This window comes from Harmonia axyridis, chromosome 3, assembly GCF_914767665.1.
Source record: "Harmonia axyridis chromosome 3, icHarAxyr1.1, whole genome shotgun sequence".
In the NCBI taxonomy this organism is placed as follows: Eukaryota; Metazoa; Arthropoda; class Insecta; order Coleoptera; family Coccinellidae; genus Harmonia; species Harmonia axyridis.
The window spans coordinates 20089256-20106917 of NC_059503.1; the positions used below are offsets into that span (position 1 = coordinate 20089256).

Genomic DNA, 17662 nt, shown 5'->3' on the forward strand with positions numbered 1-17662 from the left:
GACCAGTGATAATCGGAAAATGTTCCCTACACCTAACAGAAAAACATAATTCTAACCGGAACTGAAATAATTCGTACTGAAAAATGGGGTTAAATTAGATTCTCGATGCTTGTTTGCACGATTTTTTCCAAAACCACCTTCTTTTAAACTGAGTCCGCTGTTAGATCTAATTATCTTTACCTGCTCGTTGTCAAGAATTACATTCACCAAGTCTCACAGCCCTTAGCTACACCAACGACAAAATTACTCCGAATTACTTTTGAAATAAAATTCAGTTTTGCTTAATAATTTTCAGCATTGAAAGTTGTCAAATGATCGACATCAAAGAAATCTCATAATGTGTTATGTTTTGTATAAAGGGTAAGGAAATTAATGTAATTTTGAGGGCGCTGGGATTCTTTTCATTCGGCTCTCCTGAATAAATGTTGTCTGAAAGGGTTATACAAGGTAAATTCGACAATATAATCATGACCTCGTTTGCTGCACTACCTCGAAGTCTTCCAACCGAAAATCGCTGAAAATTTGCGATATTTTCTTATATCCTAAGAAATACCTAAATGTCTCAATCTATAAATGAATAATTTATAATAGCATTAGGAACTAGAAACAGAATATCAATTATTCAAAATTTCATACCTTTTATTCCAAAACTATCAAGAATAACGTCTGAGAAGTAACGATTTTTCAATTTCAAGTTGTAGGTGGATCTCAAAAAATTAATTATTTGAATATCATTATTTGCTTTAAATGTATTAAATATAGTAAAAAAATCAATATTATCCATATTGGTCAATTAAATACAGAAGGTAATAAAAATTTCAAATTGCATGTTAGGTAAAAAATTTCACTCGATACAATAATACCAAAATTTCTAATTAAATTCGAAAAGATCGAAATGAATATTCCATTATTTGTGAAGGTTGAGTACCTATATTTACTTCATGAAATAATATTATTTTTCTACAATCATGCAAAAAGCAAAACTTTATTGAACTATATTTAGTGGAAAAAGAAGTACTTTATTGTACTAGTGCAATAAAGTTTTTATTGCATTCATCTGTCATTCTACTTCAATTGTTCATTTACTTTCAACATTGAGGGTAAAAATAAAGTTTGAGTTAAATTGTTCGTAACATATTAGTTCCTGTTTCAATGCAAATCGATATTAATAATAAAGTATTCAAGTTGCGCTTTTAATTTTCCTACACCTAGTGTCGCACCTCAATAAATCATTTTTTGCTTTTCGCATGAACGTAGAAAAAATGTTGTATGCAACTCGTGCAATAAACATTCAGTTTTTGCACTTGTTGCATAAATAACTATTTTACAACATCAATACTAATTTAGATGCTCCTCCCTAAAATTAGTCTGATTCATTTCAATTTCTCAGGTGAGGCAGATATTGAATAAGGTTTTTCTAATTTTAATATTTTCGATTTTCGGGAACTAAAGGAGGAGGAGCACTACAATAATTGTATTGAATATCTGCAAAAAAGTATCTAGATCATAATTTCACAAATTTTCTCTGTATCTCTGAAACCAATTTCCTAGGGACATTTGAACCCCTAATCCTAATTCAGTTTTAAATCCTCTATTTCCTATGAAGAGTTGTCCCTACTTAACCAGTTACCCTGTATATCTCATTTATCAACCCATTTTTCAATATTTTTCAGAATGAACTTCTTGCACGTCACCTTTATAACGTTTACCGTCTTTGGAAGCGTACTATGCATTCCGGCACAAACAACTACCACAATCAAACCAAAAGAGAACGCTCCAAGTGCGTTTGTCCCTCATACCACATATTTTGGTGCCAATAGTTATATGGACAATATTCCATATGGAGCTCTTAATACACAACCTTCACAACTTCCCCAAGCAGTGGACAAGGGATACTTCAATGCAATTATGCCAACACCTGGGGTGAGTACTTAACCTTTTCATAGTGTTGGAATAAGTATATTTTTAAAAATAATTGCAAATATTTTTTATGTGTTCTTGCTGTTTAATAATCATTTGCGCTAAGTAAAGTCCCTATTCACGTAGCAGCGATCTGATCCTATTATGGAAACCTAAAGTAATACGAATAATGGAACGACTGAACTTGGAGACCTAGAAAAAATTAGTGAACATTCGATCATCTTGAATTTTACTAAGAACGTTCAGTTCAGATCTTATGTTTTTCGGAAGTGAAGAATTTTAAAAAAAAGGTCGAAATAGGGTAGAAAATCGTAGTAGGTAGCAACTCAAATCTTAAAAAAAATGATAGAAACACTGACGTGCAGATTTCATGCGTCAATTGCACCCCTAGATACTCCTAAATACAGTTCTGTGGCCTTCAAGAGCCCAATTGGCGCATAAATGACGAGCGCTGAAGCCCCGCTCTCGACATTTTTCAATGATTTGAGATATTTTACGAGGAAATAATAAATCATATAGTATAATGTTTGCAGTATTTTTCTATTAATACTGTGGGCTCTATAGCTTATTTCATTATCACTCATCATTTCAATTTCGCATAATTTTCAAACGATAAAATTCAGAATTAATTTAAATATTCTTGAATTCTGTGATTCTGACGACGTGATCAACAGAAAATTTTTGAATCAAGAAATTCTTTTACTTGCAAAATCTAAACTCAACGGTATCATTTGTTAGTTTTTGTTTTCGATATTTTGCTGGAATTTTGTATTCAAGGATTTGGTGGGAAAAATCAATAGGTAGTCAATGAAAGAAAAAAAAACAAGTTGGAACTTGTTGATTATTTTGATTTTCGCGGAGTTTCCAAAAACGGACAATTTTGCTTCAGGAGCATAGTATCGTCACGTTCAAAACGGGACGTCTAGTCACCTTATTTAACTTTTAAAGATAGTATCATCTTCCTGATACATATTGTTTTCAAAATTTTTTATGTTCATTATGTTTCCTAATTTCATTTACTTTTCAGTCTTCCTTGGAAGTCATAGTATGGCTATTCACAAGAGTTGGAGCCGTTGTCTTGGGTTCAACACTGCTTTTCGTTTTAGGAGGTTTTTTCAATGCCTTAATATGCAGTATGACTTCGTTCTGTAGTTACGATTTTCAAAATCTGAATAATTTGGACCAGGAATCAGTGAGAGCTTTAATCACTCCTGAGAAAATATCAACAGCAGCTGCTCTTGTTCAAGATGCTATTGGAAAATATAATAGGCTGCAGAGAGAAATCCCCAACTAAATTTTCTCAACAAGATCAGAAGAAACGATTTTATGTTAAATATAGATAAAATGGTTTTAGTGAAAAGCTTTTGTGCATAAATGTGATAACTATTTTTAGATATTTTTAGAATTATGTAATAAAAAAATTCATTCAATATGAGAAAATACAAATATTTTTTGTAGAAACTAATAAAATGTTAGTGAAGAATTTATGATTTTCTCTATGAATTCTGATATACCATTTCAACAAAAAGCAGTTCCAAAATGGTCGTCACGGTGAGATGACTACTTTTCCTCACGTCCCATTTCGGAGCTCCATATAGTTTGAAAGATTCTTTTTGAAAATAATATTGAAGCGTTTGTGAAGTTGAAATCGTAATAGTAGTTTGTGATAGTTGAGATTTTTTTTTAATTTGGAGTTTGTGTAGCAGACTGTTTCATGTGTCGATGGCGACCAGCCAAGCACATTGTGAAAAGATTGATCAATCAATAAATTCAACAAAAATATCGGTAGCGCAAGTAGCTCATCGATCCGATACTAATATATATACCGGACATTTTGCCAGGGCGCCAAATTGTAGGGGCGCAACGTCAGTTAGTAAATAAGACTTATTCTTTAACAAAAATGTTTTCTTGGTGAAGATACCACTCTCTGTGGTAAATTGAAAAATTGCGAAGCGCCAAGTTCATTACAATCGAATAGGCGCTCTCAACTGTTTGAAGTTATCATATCTCATTTAAATTAATTTGAAGATTAATTGATAAGATTAGTTTTTCCTCCACGATTTCGTGCCAACTAGTTATGAAAATACAAATAAATAGGATGATGCACTCTCAAGAACTGCGTCGTCTTTTTACTATAGAGCTTGGTATTTTTGAATAATTCAGGGCGAGTTTTGATGAAATTGAAAAATCGTCCTATGATAATTTCGCAAAGGTGTTTGAGTTCAAAAATACGATGTCATATGAAATTGAAAATATGCCTGAGGAAAATAACAGAGACTTTAAAAAACCTTTCATTATACCAATTTTCGTTTAATTAGGGTTTAGTACCTATTCCGAAAGATTAAAAAAATTGAAAATACAAATAAAACTTTAAAAGCGAAGCGTTTCCAGACACAATTCATTTTAGAATATTGTGAGGAATCACCTCCTGAAGTTTGTCAAAGTACTTTTGAATCACCCGGTATACAAAAACATCTAATTTTATTAGTCTATGTCTCGATCAATCATTTCAGTGTTCAAAAATCCATCTCATTTTTGACACTTCTATACCTATAGATTCTAGAACTACAATTAAGATGTCTAAAAACCAGGAGTATGAAGTGATTAGCTTTTGTTTCGCCAATTTTGAGAATATTAGTTCGTTATGTCAACTGTAGGTAACGCTATCAACAAATTAAGATTCTTGTTATTTATTATTTACGAGGTTTGTGCCATTATGTACCTATATGTATATCTTTCATTATAGTTATAATCTATGGAAGTAATTCTTGTAATTGAAATACCAATAAACTCTCTATCTCTCTTTTACAAATATTTGAATTCATTCCAGTAAACGTTTCGTGTTTTGTTTCACGACTTTGCAGTCTTTGCACAATCATACTCGATTACACATCGCTTTTGATTGGTCAGTATCGGGTTTTAATTAATGTATCCAATCAAAATCAACGGAAATGACAAGTATGACATTGCGGCGCCGCCACGAACTAAAACTAATATTTTCAATTTGGTCGAATGTCATTGCATTCAAAATTTGACGAGTGCATTCACCATGTTTTTAGACATCTTAACTACAATCAACGAGTTGATTGGTCAAAGTTTTATGAAACCCCTGGCTAATTGTCAATTTCATCTACCTTTTCCATCTCCTATTTAAGAGAAAACGATCATGAATCTTAAGAATGTTTTATATACTCCCAAAGAAACTAAGCTTTTTGATCATGTGTAATTTTTTATGTATCTGGAAAACTTTAAATTTAAGATAAAGTATTTAAAATAAAAAAAACCTTAGAACACTTCTCTATTTGTAAAGGCAAAAGATATAATGGTATTGAAATATACAAAATATTTTTTGCGCTATTATATTGTACGTGTCATTGAGCTTTCATTATACCCAAATGTCTAATTTTCGAATTTCTAGTTGAGAATGGTCTTATATAATTAGATTCGTATCACTTTTCAAGAACAAAATACATCATGTCTGTCCGCCCACCGTGTACAGGAGGTTCATGGTCCGAATATCTCAGTTGAGTGATTTATTAAAAAATGCAGCTATGTAGCTTTAACATAGAAAAAGTATTCAGTTTTTCTAATTTGAGAACCTTCTGAAACAGAATATTTTTCGCAGAATTTGTTATGAATTCTTTCAGTGTTTTACAGGATGGGTCGAAGAATGCCAAGATAAAATAATGGAATTTTCAGTGTTCAGTTCATGGAAAGAAGCCGCAGTATTCATTAAAAAAAAAAAGTTCTAAATTTCTCAAAAAAATCGATGTCATTAGAAATAGACCAATTCAAAATATCGACATATATCAAAAGTGGAAAAATCCGATCTCACAAGCATGCTTTTATTATTTTAATATGCTTTTTTGGTTTTGCGAGAAAACTTTTAAAAAAAGTAATAAATGACATTGGGTTAAAAGTCTCACGTAATTTTATATTTTCATGGCATGTCCCTTCGAGTCCTAGCAGATCAATTGAGAACCAATTGTATTCTGATTGAAATTTAAGTCAGACGGGGAAGTTTTGAGTCAGATTTGTTTTCAAAAGAGTGAATTGGAATATTGCAGTGAAAAAACCTACAGAACTGGAAAACTTATAATTACTAGAATAGTATTGAATTATGGGTATAATTGAGCCATTTGGTTGTAAAATAACAGATTGAAGGTTCATGCGAAATTTCTTGGAAAAATTACATGAATAGAATTCGGAAACATATTTTGCATGCTTCTTGACAGTGGTTTTCTCATAAGAAATGAATACATAAAATCAAGAATTGTTTATTCTGCCAACATTGTGTACAGTATTAAATTACCAACATTCTGTTTGGTATCTATTTTCTCTTTCCATTCTACTGATAAAATCTTCTGCTTCATTATCTGTCATATTACCACATTCCTTACATACATCTATGAAGGCTTGTCTAACATCCTGTGGCATACACTTTGCATTACCTGCTATAAAAATTAAACATTTTCTCTTCAAGTGGTTCCATATAAGATTATTGTTTTCTCTTATTTTATCTTGTACATAAACTTTCTGTTCTTGATCCCTTGAGAAAGCACAAATCAAATTCAACCTTCTTTCATCGTGAAATTTTCTGAGTTCTTCTGCACAAAGAAAATCTTTGCTCTCATTTCTGCAACCAAAGAAGAGAATTATATTATTTGCAGATGCTATTCCTTTATGGGCACACTCAAATATATAGTTTCTAAATGGAGCTAATCCTGTACCTGGTCCCACCATTATTATAGGAACTGCATCAGTAGGGAATTTAAAACTTCCTTTCCTTATCCAAGCAGTTAATATATCACCTGGTTGAAGACCAGCCAAGAAATTCGAACATAAACCAACTCGCTCCTTCAATAATTTTGTCTTAAATTTAACAACTGCCAGTAATAAATGAATTTCATTCTTATGCCAACTGCAACTGCTGGCAATGGAAAACTCTCTAGGTTTCATTGGTGAAAATATTTCAAATAATATATCTAAAGTCAAATTTTTAGTAGCATTAGGAAAATCTTGCAATACTTCAACAATATTTCTTTTAGGTCTATTGCAGTAATTATAAAACTCCTCTTGCCCCTCAGCAGTTGTAAATTCTATACATTTTTCTCTTTCCAATTCACTGTCTGTTATACTACCCAAAATTTCAAATGTCCTACGCCTAGGAATTGCCATCAAATCAAAATACTCACTATACAATTGTCTTAGAGGTATATCATACTTCAGCACATCAGGAATAGGAGTTTCAAATTCTTTTTCCTTGAGTGAAACAATTGTTTCTTGAGAAAAATTGACTCCATTTGTAACAAATACTTCTTCTAGTTCTTGTACCTTCCATTCTAAGTTCTTTGGTCTCACAACAATTACATCACCAGGGTTATAATTTTGATCACTGATTTTGAATTTGATTAATCTCACATCTTGAAAATGTGATGGTTCTGTTAGCTGTATATTTTCAGTTACAGTAACATCAAAATGATCTATTTTCCTTGTTGAATAATAAATGGATTGATTTATACTAACATTATTCACATTTCTGAGAAGTTTCGAAGTAACAGTCCATCTAGAAAGCACAGAAACATTTTTTGATGGTTTCACATTTTCAGGGAGAGGATATAAAGTTAATAATTGTTTCCAAAGATTTTCTATCCAAGGATCAGTAACAGCATCATATCCTAAATCATGTTGATCATCACCTAACCCAATGGGAACAAAAGGAACACCTCCTAGTTGTTGCAGCCGTTTAAAAAGTTTTTTAGCAGTAAAATTAAATTTAACATAGCTCGAATCACCTAATCCTAAAACTGCATATTTCAAATGATCTAATATGCCTGCAGGTAAATTCTTTCTCAGAATGAACCTCCAAAACTTTTTCATATTATCTGGAACTTCTCCTTGACCTGTAGTTGAACATATAAATATTACACATTCATCGACAGATAATTTGGATATCTCGTAGTCATCTAGTGATTTAACTAAACTCTTGAAATAGTAACGTTTGGATTCTCTCCAAATTCTTTCCGCAATATCCTGGGCATTACCAGTTTGTGAACCGTAAAGAATAGTAAGATTTGAATGGACATATGGCATTGCAATTGAATCCTTAAAATAGATTAAACTAGATTGTTCTACTGATGTCAAGCCATTTTGTTAATTTTTTTAATATACTACACTGTACACACATATCATTATGCAATAATTTTCTAAATTCTAATCATCAAAATTGTACTTTGATACTTCAAATTGAAAATTACAAGTGTTTTCACTTGACCATAGAGTTATTTATGTTAAGACCATAGACCTAATATGGATATTAGGTCTATGGTTAAGACAAATCAACTTCTAACTGATCTATGACTTATCTTCAGTGGCGTCTCATAAAAGCGGACAGGGATTTAGATATGGTTGAGAAGGGTAGACTTTCATTCTAATTTCTACTTGCACTTATTTAACGTCAAGAGCATTTGAGCGCTTGTTCATTTACACGCCTATCTCACCCTTGAAGACGACAGAACTGTATAAGAGGTATATATCATATTGAGCCAGGTGACATAAAAAAATAATTAAAAAATTAATATGTGCAGTAACAGGAGTGTTGTTTTTCTCCATTTTTTCTTGAATACATAACTTAGTTTTTTCTCATTATTATGACATGGTAGGTAATTCCCTAGATATTTTTCAATATTTACAATAAACTAGACTAAAACAATTATAAATTTATTTGGAATTGTAACAATAAATATTTTCATGATTTGGAAAATGTTTTCACAAAAAGAAATTAAAAAACTCATAGATAAATTAAAAAATCAATAACGTATTTTGTATGCTATATCTGAATTAGAAAAGTTTTTTGTGTGAAGTATCAATTGTATTCATTAAAAAATCCTTCAATTGAATAGAGTATTAACTGAAAAGCACCAATTTCAGATCTAAGGTCTATTTCACTTTCAAAATCTTTTTAGTAGCTTCTACAACATCTTTAGCTCTGGGAAGGGCTGCTGCTTCTAATCCAGTGGCATATGGCATTGGAACATCTACCCCAGTTAATCTTATAGCAGGTTGATCTAAGTGGAAGAATGATTCACTTTCCATTATCCTTGCTAAAATTTCAGCACCCACTCCACAAGTAGGCCAGCCCTGTTCAACACTAATAAGATGGTTGGTCTTTGCAACTGAGGCAGCTATGGTAGTTATATCTAATGGCCTGATACTTCTCAAATTAATTACTTCTGCTTCTATACCCTTTCCTGATAACTCTTTAGCAGCTTCTAAACATGTTTCTACTGCTTTGGAATGTGCTACCAAGGTTATATGTTTGCCTGAAATATGTATATAATGAGGATATTGAAGGAGATTAGGACTCAAACTATAGAATTTCTACTTTGACACTCCGATCTTAGTATTTTCTAGCAATTTAATTCAAATATATTTGAATATTGAAAAATTCAGAGCCACATCTCACATATTCCCTTCAACTAACCTGATCTTTCCACCTTGGCTTTTCCTAAGGGTAGTACGAAATCTTTAGATAACGCTTCATCTGACATAGGGTACTGAACACCATATAAAATTTCATTTTCTAAAAATACTACTGGATCAGGATCTCTTATAGCTGATTTGAGAAGACCCTTTGCATCTTCCGAGTTATAAGGGGAAACTACTTTGAGACCTGGGCAGTGTGCATACCAAGCAGCAAAACATTGAGAATGTTGGGCAGCTACACCTGCAGCTGCTCCATTTGGCCCTCTGAACACAATAGGAACATTAATTCTACCAGCCGACATATAAAATGTTTTAGCAGCTGAATTGATCACCTGATCGATAGCTTGCATAGCAAAATTGAAGGTCATAAATTCACACACTGGTCGTAAACCTGCCATTGCTGCACCAACGGCCAAACCTTAAATAGAAGTTTAAATCAAAAATCATTGAGTTCCTAGTTTGAGAAGAAAATTTGGTACTCATTTTACCTGCAAAACCCATTTCAGTAATAGGAGTATCAATAACTCTTTTATCTCCATATTTCTTCCATAAACCCCTGCTTACTTTATAAGCCCCATCATATTGAGCTACTTCTTCACCTAACAAAAATATCTTATCATCTCGTTCAAGTTCTTCGTCTAAAGCTGAATTCAAAGCATCTCGTACTGTCATCTGTTTTGCACATACATACTTGGTAGTCGAAAAGGCTCGTGTACCTTTAGTTATCTTATTAGTTATATTTCGTATACAAAGAGATTTTATTGTTGCCATTTTATGTAGTAATATTTTGTTAATCTACAACTAAAAATTAATTAATAATTATTCGAATATTGTAGTTTTTTATTGTCTCACGAATTTGAAGGTGACTGGAGGACATAACAGTCAAGAAGGCACAGAATGATGTGGATGTGTCATGTCATTTGATATTAAATAGTTTCATGTATTATAATTAATTTTTATATCAGAATTGAATTAAAACTGAATAATTTATGAAAGCGTGAAGAGGCCGCATGAAATTTACTTTATAATTCGGAATAAAAGTTAGAATTATATAAAATTCTTAAATAAAAGTCCGAATAATCATTCTTAGATAAAACTGATAAAATTAATTGTTCATTACTCTGTGAACTGATTGAAGCGAATTATCTGTGATTCGTAAAGTTCTTTGATTCAGAAATTATAATTGTCAACTGCCAAATTTTAACCGAAAATTGTTCTTGTGAATCGAAAATCAAAGCATTTTCATATGTATATACCTATATATATTTTCGTTGCTATTGTAATCTGTTTGTGAAATCAGTTTAAATGTTAAATTAAGTTTTTTGTCTCTTAGTTGCCTGTATTTCGTTAAGAAATTAGTCATTGCGAATTGGATCAGTTAAAGGTTAGCTATATCATGAATTTATTGATTGAGAAATCTTTTTAATTGACGATTTACAGATTGTTGTATCAGACCATGAATTATTCGAATCCTAGTATAAACTTATCGGATGGAATAACTGAGTACATAACTACGAATGAAGATGAATCTGACAGCACCCAATATTTGTCTGTTTTGAGCCAAGACCTATCCTTACAAGAGATGAATGTAACTTTGACTACTGATAAAGTCGTGGAAAATAATGAAGAAACTAATCAACCTTTCATTTTTACTGTGGATGGTACTAATGAAATTTATGGTGTTCAAGTAGCTCAAGATGATGATGGTAATCTTCGAAAATATCAGATTCAATATAGGTATTTGAATTGTTACTTTTATGTTTTTGGGTTTGCTTTCATTTGTTTTTCCTTTAATGTTTTCTATCCTAACTCTCTGTTAGGTCTCTTAGAATCCTAGTATTTGTATAAGTTAGGAGGCTTGTGTTGTGTCCTGTGTGGGCTTGGTTAGTGTATCTCATTACCATTTCAGTTGTAGTACTATTAACTGTTTACCCAACGAAGAATGGTTCCCAGTTAACAGAATATTCCTTTCCTGTCCTATTAGTTGAACTCCTGACCTACAGGAGTATGAATCTAAACAGTGCCCAACTGATCATAACCATTAAGTAGTAGTTTCTAAAATTATAATTTTATTTCAAAACTCAATTTTTTCTGAAACATATTTTCCATACATTTTTTATTATAACTTTTTAATGAATGTTTTTAGTGAAAATATTAATGGAGACTTAGTACCTATGCTGGAAACCATTCAATTTTTACCCTTAGACGAAGAACAGGTGCTTTCATCAGAAGAAATTTGTGCATCTACTGAAGTTACCCAACTAAACGACAATTTTGTTGTGAAAAATGAGGAATTCATCACAAACTCACAAAATGATTTCAACATACATGGTGTAACTGAACCACATATAAATAGAGATCAAGAAGGTATGAATTATGTCAGCTCAATCTTTAAGCGATTTCAAGCGAATAACTAATATTATTGTTGGTCTTTCCCATGGCTTTGGTCCTTTAGGAATTACCAATTTCCGCTTGAATACAGTGTGGGTTATGGTTCACCATTTTCATTATTGTACGTCAGGGTTCTATAATCTATGTTTTTATTTTAACATCATCCTTTTGTATGAACACAAACAGAGCTTGCCATCAACAGAGAATTGTGTAGACTTGCATATTTTTCAATCTGCACTTCATCAAGTCTTATTTCAATCAAATTTGATCTTATTTCTTTAATGACCATAAGTTTAACCCAGCTCTAGAGTGTGGTTATCTGCAATCCAAATCGGTAATGTTGAAGGGCTAATTTATGACGTCTTTGATATAATCAACAACCACCAAAAGCGCTTGAAAGCAGTTGGTTATTGTTGGTAACTACCAGTGATAACTAGGTTATTCACTTGAAATCACTTATTATTTAATAGTTTACTTTGTTCTGATAGTATTGGCAAAATGTTATTTCTTCTAAAATAACTGAACTTACTTCATTTGTTTTTCGGTTCAAAGCGTAATCTATTTTTTCTTAAATAATTATATACTTTTTGTCATTACAGAATGGAATATTCCAACAACAAATATAACTTCCTTTCATATGAAACATGAACCAACAACTTTATTCGACCAATGTTCTATACTTCAAAATGAAGAAGGGAAAACAATTACAATTGAAGCACAGAATACAATGCAATATGCTTCTGTTGATTCTGAGTCAACAGAAATTTCTGGAGATGTGGAAATGGATCATACTGAAAGCAGAATTATGTCTGTTCAACACCTAGATATACAGCACTGTTTAAAATATGAAGCACCTGAGGAAGTTATTGAACAAAAACATTTTCAACAATTGTACTCAGAAGAAAATCATATAACAGAGAGTAATCATCTTGTAGTTGATAATTCTATGGTTAAAAATAGTCAACAAGAAGATTTATATCATATTTTGGACAATAGTATATCTAATTCAAAAAGTATCTATGATCAAAGCATGCAAACCATCCTAAAAGAATCAATAGATCATCCTAAAACCAACATTTTGAAAAAATCAATTCAAAAGAGCTTACTTAAAGATTTTGCCAATTCCGACCATAAGATTGTTTATGTTCAGACATTACCTGAAAAAGAAAATTTAACACTTGTTGACATTGAAAGGTAGGTACCACATATTTCTTATGATTGTCAATCGTCATCAATATAAAGTAATTTCTAATAATTTTGATTGATATGAAGGTACCAGAAATAAGTCAATGAAAATGCATTTCATTAATCCAAATGATTTGGATCTCCTTCAAAAAAGAATTCTACAAATAATATATTAATGCCTAAAAAACTAACTTTCAAAAATATGAATAGATTGCAAACAAATTCATTTAGAAATCAATTCATCAACATTTGTTCCTTCTGAATCGAGGACAAAGAAAATGATTCTTCTATATAAGTAAAGTCTATTGGAAAATCCGTTTCTCTTTTCAATTAAGCACAAAATCAAAAAAATATTTTTTTCAGCTTTACCAAGCCAAGCTCAAGAAGTTTATTGAAATGCAATCAACCACCTCAGGTACTAAAGCAAACAGATACTCTTTATTCAGATGATAATTATAGTCGTCAGAATTTATGTTCCAAAGCTACTCCTCGTACCAAAGAGACAAAACAAATACAGGCATATTTGCGAACCAAAGAGGCTAAGCAGGCTAGACAATTCATGAATTTCATCAATTCAACCACTATTCCTCAGGTACCAGAACGTAAAGAGAGGCTGCCTAGAAAACAGCAGATAAAACCTGTTAATCATCCTGATGAAAACATTGTTGTCAAGGAGGTATATTAGATTTAATTTTTTTTTTCTATAAAGATAAAATCAATTTTTTTTTTTTAGATGATAGTATCCTCAAATGGCTTTGTTGAGCCGATTAGTGCTGAAGAAAAAAAATATCTTCCTGTTACAGAATATGTTGAACTTCTTGACTCAGGTGATGAAGGAAATTCTCTGTGCAATAATAAAAAAAAGAGAAAAAACAATAAAAATGATAAATTAATTGAAATTGAAATAAGCGATACTGATGAGTCTGATGCAGCAGAATTAGAACCTGGAAAATTTAGGAGCATTCCTAAAGCAAAAAACGGATTAAAAAAAAAGCGAGGAAGACCCCCAAAAAATCAAACTTCTGTTGATGAAAAAAAACATCCCTATCCAAACTCACCTCCTAAAATGAGTCGTTTAGATAGTGATGTTGAAAGTGTCACATCTACCTTACAAGTTATCACAATGGAAAGTGAAATGAAAAATGAGTCGTCAGAAAAGGAGAAAAATACAGGATCTTTAAAAGAAATTTCAGAAAACTCCTGTGAGGTTGAAAGTTCAACAAAGAATAGAGAACATCAGGAGGGAGATCTGATTATTACAGAACATTGTATGAGTAAAGAAAAATCATCACAAACCAATCTGAAAAGCAAAGTATCTCAGCTTTCTGGTGAATCGACTTGTAGGAAGACATTTGAATACAAATATGAATGTGAAAAGTGTAAATCTAAATTTATCAATAAGTTCATGATGAGTAGGCATGATTGTATTTTGAAATTTGGATCTACCTTTTCTTGTGATATTTGTCAGCAGAAGTTTGCCAACATTGTCTCTTTAAATACACACAAAAAAAGTCATATTAAGGAACCCATATTAAAATCAAATCTGACAAAAATTTCCCAAGGGAAAATATTTCCAAAGAAAGAAGGTGTTTCTAGTAGCTCTTCTACTAAACCATTGATATCAAATTCTAGAACTTCGATTCTTTCTTCCAAAAATCCCAAGCAGGTTTCATTGTTGGTTAAAAATATTAAGCAAACTCTACCTCTACCTAGAAGCAAACAATTGGTAGTTCCTGCCACAACTTCAGTGCAATTACCAAGGCATTCAACATTGCCAGAAAAGAAATGTAATTCAGTTGATACATCAGAAAATGTTGAGTTGGGAAATAGTAGAAAGCCAATTGAGGAAGGTATTTACAAGCCTCCATTAATTGAAGTTACTCCTGGAAAAACTCCACGTAGTAATATTTTTAAGTGGGAAAAAAAATGTGATAAATGTTCGAAGAACTTCGATAACAATACTTCATGGTTTGATCACCAAGTTTTGAATCATGGCTTTAAAACACCTGATAAAACTATTGGCGAAAAAAGGCAGAAGAAAATCGTCAAGGATGTTACTGAACATAAAGGAATACGGGCAGGTTCTACTGTTGCCAAAAGTTTTTCCATGTTAAAAAATAAAGTGCAAAAAATTTAGTGCATGATGTGAATATTGTTGAATATTTTTAATCATATAATGAATATATATTTATTGATATAGATTTTTAATAATAATTACTTTTTCAGCATTATGAAGTCATTACTTATATCACAAAAGTGATAAAGTTGAAAGCAAATTAGCAATAAATTCATAATCTTACCAAAACCTTCGACTTATCGATTGAATGGAATTTTGTACCATATACAATATTATCTATATTTATAAACTGACAGATTCATCAAGAATGTAAAGCTTTATTGAAATTCATATTGAATGATCTTTATTACCACTCTATATTTGTGTGTATATATATAAATATATTTCATGAATTTCAAGATTTTTAATCATGAAGTTTCGTATTTTTAATATCTATCGAATTCCAATACTCACTCCTGAATAGAAAAAAATTTCTGAAGCACATGAAGTCAACTTTCAAATTACAATTATATTTTTGTCTGTTTTCAATTTAATTAGGAAATATATATTCTGATATTTGAGAATTAAATTTTTTTTCAATCATGTCTATATATTCGCTTCAATACAGTTATTTATATATTGTTTTTTTATAAATGTATATAACTTCCGAAGTTTGCAATAAATAATAAAATATATGAATTTTGAATAAATCTTTTCTTTCTGGCGAATGTAATCTGATTTTAAAATGAATTCTGAGAAAATTTTTAAAATAGCTACTTCAAACGAAATAACTTGATAATTAAATGTAAATAACACCTTTATTCTAAACAATAGTTTTTTTTTTAAATTAAATAATTTTTTATTGGAGTAGGTCAAAACTGAAGTATTTTTCTGAATATCGCAACAATTTTATTTATCAACAATTACATCGAAATATGCCCTGAAAACAATTATATAAACATTTGTATCAGGTTTGAATAGTGATACAATATATTTGCAAGTAAAATGATTGGGATAAGACTTTTTTGCAGGGAATACATATGAAGTTAGTTTGCTGACTTTTAGTGAAAAAAACATTTCTATTCCCAGGGCTCTACAATATTCAAATGGATACATAAAAAAATTCAATATAAAAAAGGTAACAAAAACATAGATTGAGTATTGCAATAAGTTGAAAATTAAGTGAACCTTATAATATGAAAATGATTTGCAATTAGTTTTTCTTATATAGCTGGAGCAGATCTGTCTAACCTTATGGATGAGATGAAGGTTGTCTTTACTGGTAAGGATAGGTTTGCCCAAAGACAAACAAAATCAATTAACAGGGAACCGTTTTACTGCATATCTAAAAATGCTGATGACTAGGTGTGGATGTTATCAATTAAATTAAAAAATAATTTTTATTTGGATAATGGATTGCTTACTTGTTATGTGTGAATCACAATTTTGAAGGGTTTTTGCAGAGAAGTTATTTGAAATATATTAATATGTAACGTATTTTTAACATGTTACTCTATAATTGGGATATTCCTGTTGGGTATAATAAATAACTATTATTATCTCTGAGATATCATATTATATATGATTGTAGAGAAATTAATGTCCTGCTTGATCGAATTAAAAATCAAATTCCAGTAGAAGTGGAATTTCTCAGAGATGTTAACTTTTGAGTTTGAGTATTTTAAAATCAAATAGCTCACTCAAATCAAGTGATGACCATAAATGGAGCAGGTACTAGCATAGTTGTAAATACATTAGTTAATAAAAATATAAATCAGTTCTGAAAATGAGAATAAAAATAGTGTAACATGTAATGAGGAACAGAAAATATTAAGAAATTCAACAATTTAAATATTATATTATATATTATTCTAAACTTAGTTAAACTGCCTTGTTTTTTATCATTTCATATAATTTTTGGTACCTATACCTAATTTTTTCTATTCTTCCTTTTTAACATGATTTTTTTTCTCTTTTCCTTCAGAATTCTTAAATAATTCTATCATTCCCAATCCAATGGTACCTGCAACAATTTATATCATATCTTGATTAACAAATAGGAAACATTTACAGATGTAGAAGTTTCATAATTATTTTCCACATGAAGGACTTACCAGCTCCTAAAAATAAATATGTCCTTATATTTTTGCTAATACCCTGATGGATTAAGTAACCACCTATAGCAGCTAATGCAGAAATGGTGGTAATTTTACAAGGAAGACATTCTTCAGAATTTTTTCGAGACATTATATCTTTAATATTTGCAAAGAAAATATCAGCTGATAGGTCGATTTCATCAGACTTTCATAATAAAAGAGGATATTTCGAGTAGTTTTTAAATATTGAATCATGTTTAAAAATATATAAATGTTATAAATAGTACTTCATTTTATTATTTTTAAGGTTATAACCATAAAAAATAAAATTAATTTCTATATGTGGGGTTATAAGGAGGTACTGGTTATAATTTCATTTAAGTCGACTATATTCTTTCCCTTATCTTCTTATTCGTGACGTATGTTGACCATCATCATGACAATATTACAGCAATACAATTGAAAAAAGTAATTTGAGCTCACATGAGCTTCAGAATACACGATAGTCATTGAAGAATACGAACTCTTC

At 30.7% G+C, this 17662-nt stretch overlaps 4 protein-coding genes and 1 long non-coding RNA gene across 8 annotated transcripts in view; 2 read left to right on the forward strand and 3 right to left on the reverse strand.

Moving 5' to 3' along the window:
- Window positions 1–3278, forward strand: part of LOC123675517 — a 49369-nt gene extending 46091 nt beyond the window's left edge. For both annotated transcript variants that reach the window (XM_045610881.1, XM_045610880.1), the window contains 2 exons: window positions 1674–1923; window positions 2948–3278. In XM_045610881.1, the coding sequence (XP_045466837.1) occupies window positions 1675–1923; window positions 2948–3214 (516 nt within the window). In that variant the 5' untranslated portion in view covers window position 1674 and the 3' untranslated portion in view covers window positions 3215–3278. The remainder of the gene's footprint in view (window positions 1–1673; window positions 1924–2947) is intronic.
- Window positions 3279–6182: 2904 nt separating this feature from the next.
- Window positions 6183–8185, reverse strand: LOC123675786 (NADPH-dependent diflavin oxidoreductase 1). The gene has a single exon (XM_045611304.1). The coding sequence runs from the start codon at window positions 8011–8013 to the stop codon at window positions 6229–6231; it is 1785 nt and encodes a 594-aa protein (XP_045467260.1). The 5' UTR covers window positions 8014–8185; the 3' UTR covers window positions 6183–6228.
- Window positions 8186–8624: 439 nt separating this feature from the next.
- Window positions 8625–10389, reverse strand: LOC123676310 (pyruvate dehydrogenase E1 component subunit beta, mitochondrial). Of its 3 annotated transcripts, none has more exons than XM_045612128.1 (4): window positions 10258–10389; window positions 9894–10200; window positions 9404–9823; window positions 8625–9242 (listed from the first exon to the last, which is right to left on the reverse strand). In XM_045612128.1, the coding sequence occupies exons 2-4, from the start codon at window positions 10174–10176 to the stop codon at window positions 8860–8862; spliced, it is 1086 nt and encodes a 361-aa protein (XP_045468084.1). In that variant the 5' UTR covers window positions 10177–10200; window positions 10258–10389; the 3' UTR covers window positions 8625–8859. The 3 variants fall into 3 exon arrangements, with proteins under 3 accessions (XP_045468084.1, XP_045468083.1, XP_045468081.1); XM_045612127.1 differs by having other exon boundaries at window positions 9894–10206; window positions 10258–10378; XM_045612125.1 differs by having other exon boundaries at window positions 9894–10283.
- Window positions 10390–10568: 179 nt separating this feature from the next.
- Window positions 10569–15472, forward strand: LOC123676306. Its single transcript, XM_045612121.1, has 6 exons — window positions 10569–10789; window positions 10846–11142; window positions 11552–11772; window positions 12396–12990; window positions 13345–13657; window positions 13715–15472. The coding sequence occupies exons 2-6, from the start codon at window positions 10862–10864 to the stop codon at window positions 15116–15118; spliced, it is 2814 nt and encodes a 937-aa protein (XP_045468077.1). The 5' UTR covers window positions 10569–10789; window positions 10846–10861; the 3' UTR covers window positions 15119–15472.
- A 1506-nt stretch (window positions 15473–16978) lies between these two features.
- Window positions 16979–17603, reverse strand: LOC123676312. The gene is made up of 2 exons (XR_006746910.1): window positions 17152–17603; window positions 16979–17060 (listed from the first exon to the last, which is right to left on the reverse strand). It is a non-coding gene; the product is annotated as an uncharacterized LOC123676312 (long non-coding RNA).
- Between the last annotated feature and the right edge of the window lie 59 nt (window positions 17604–17662).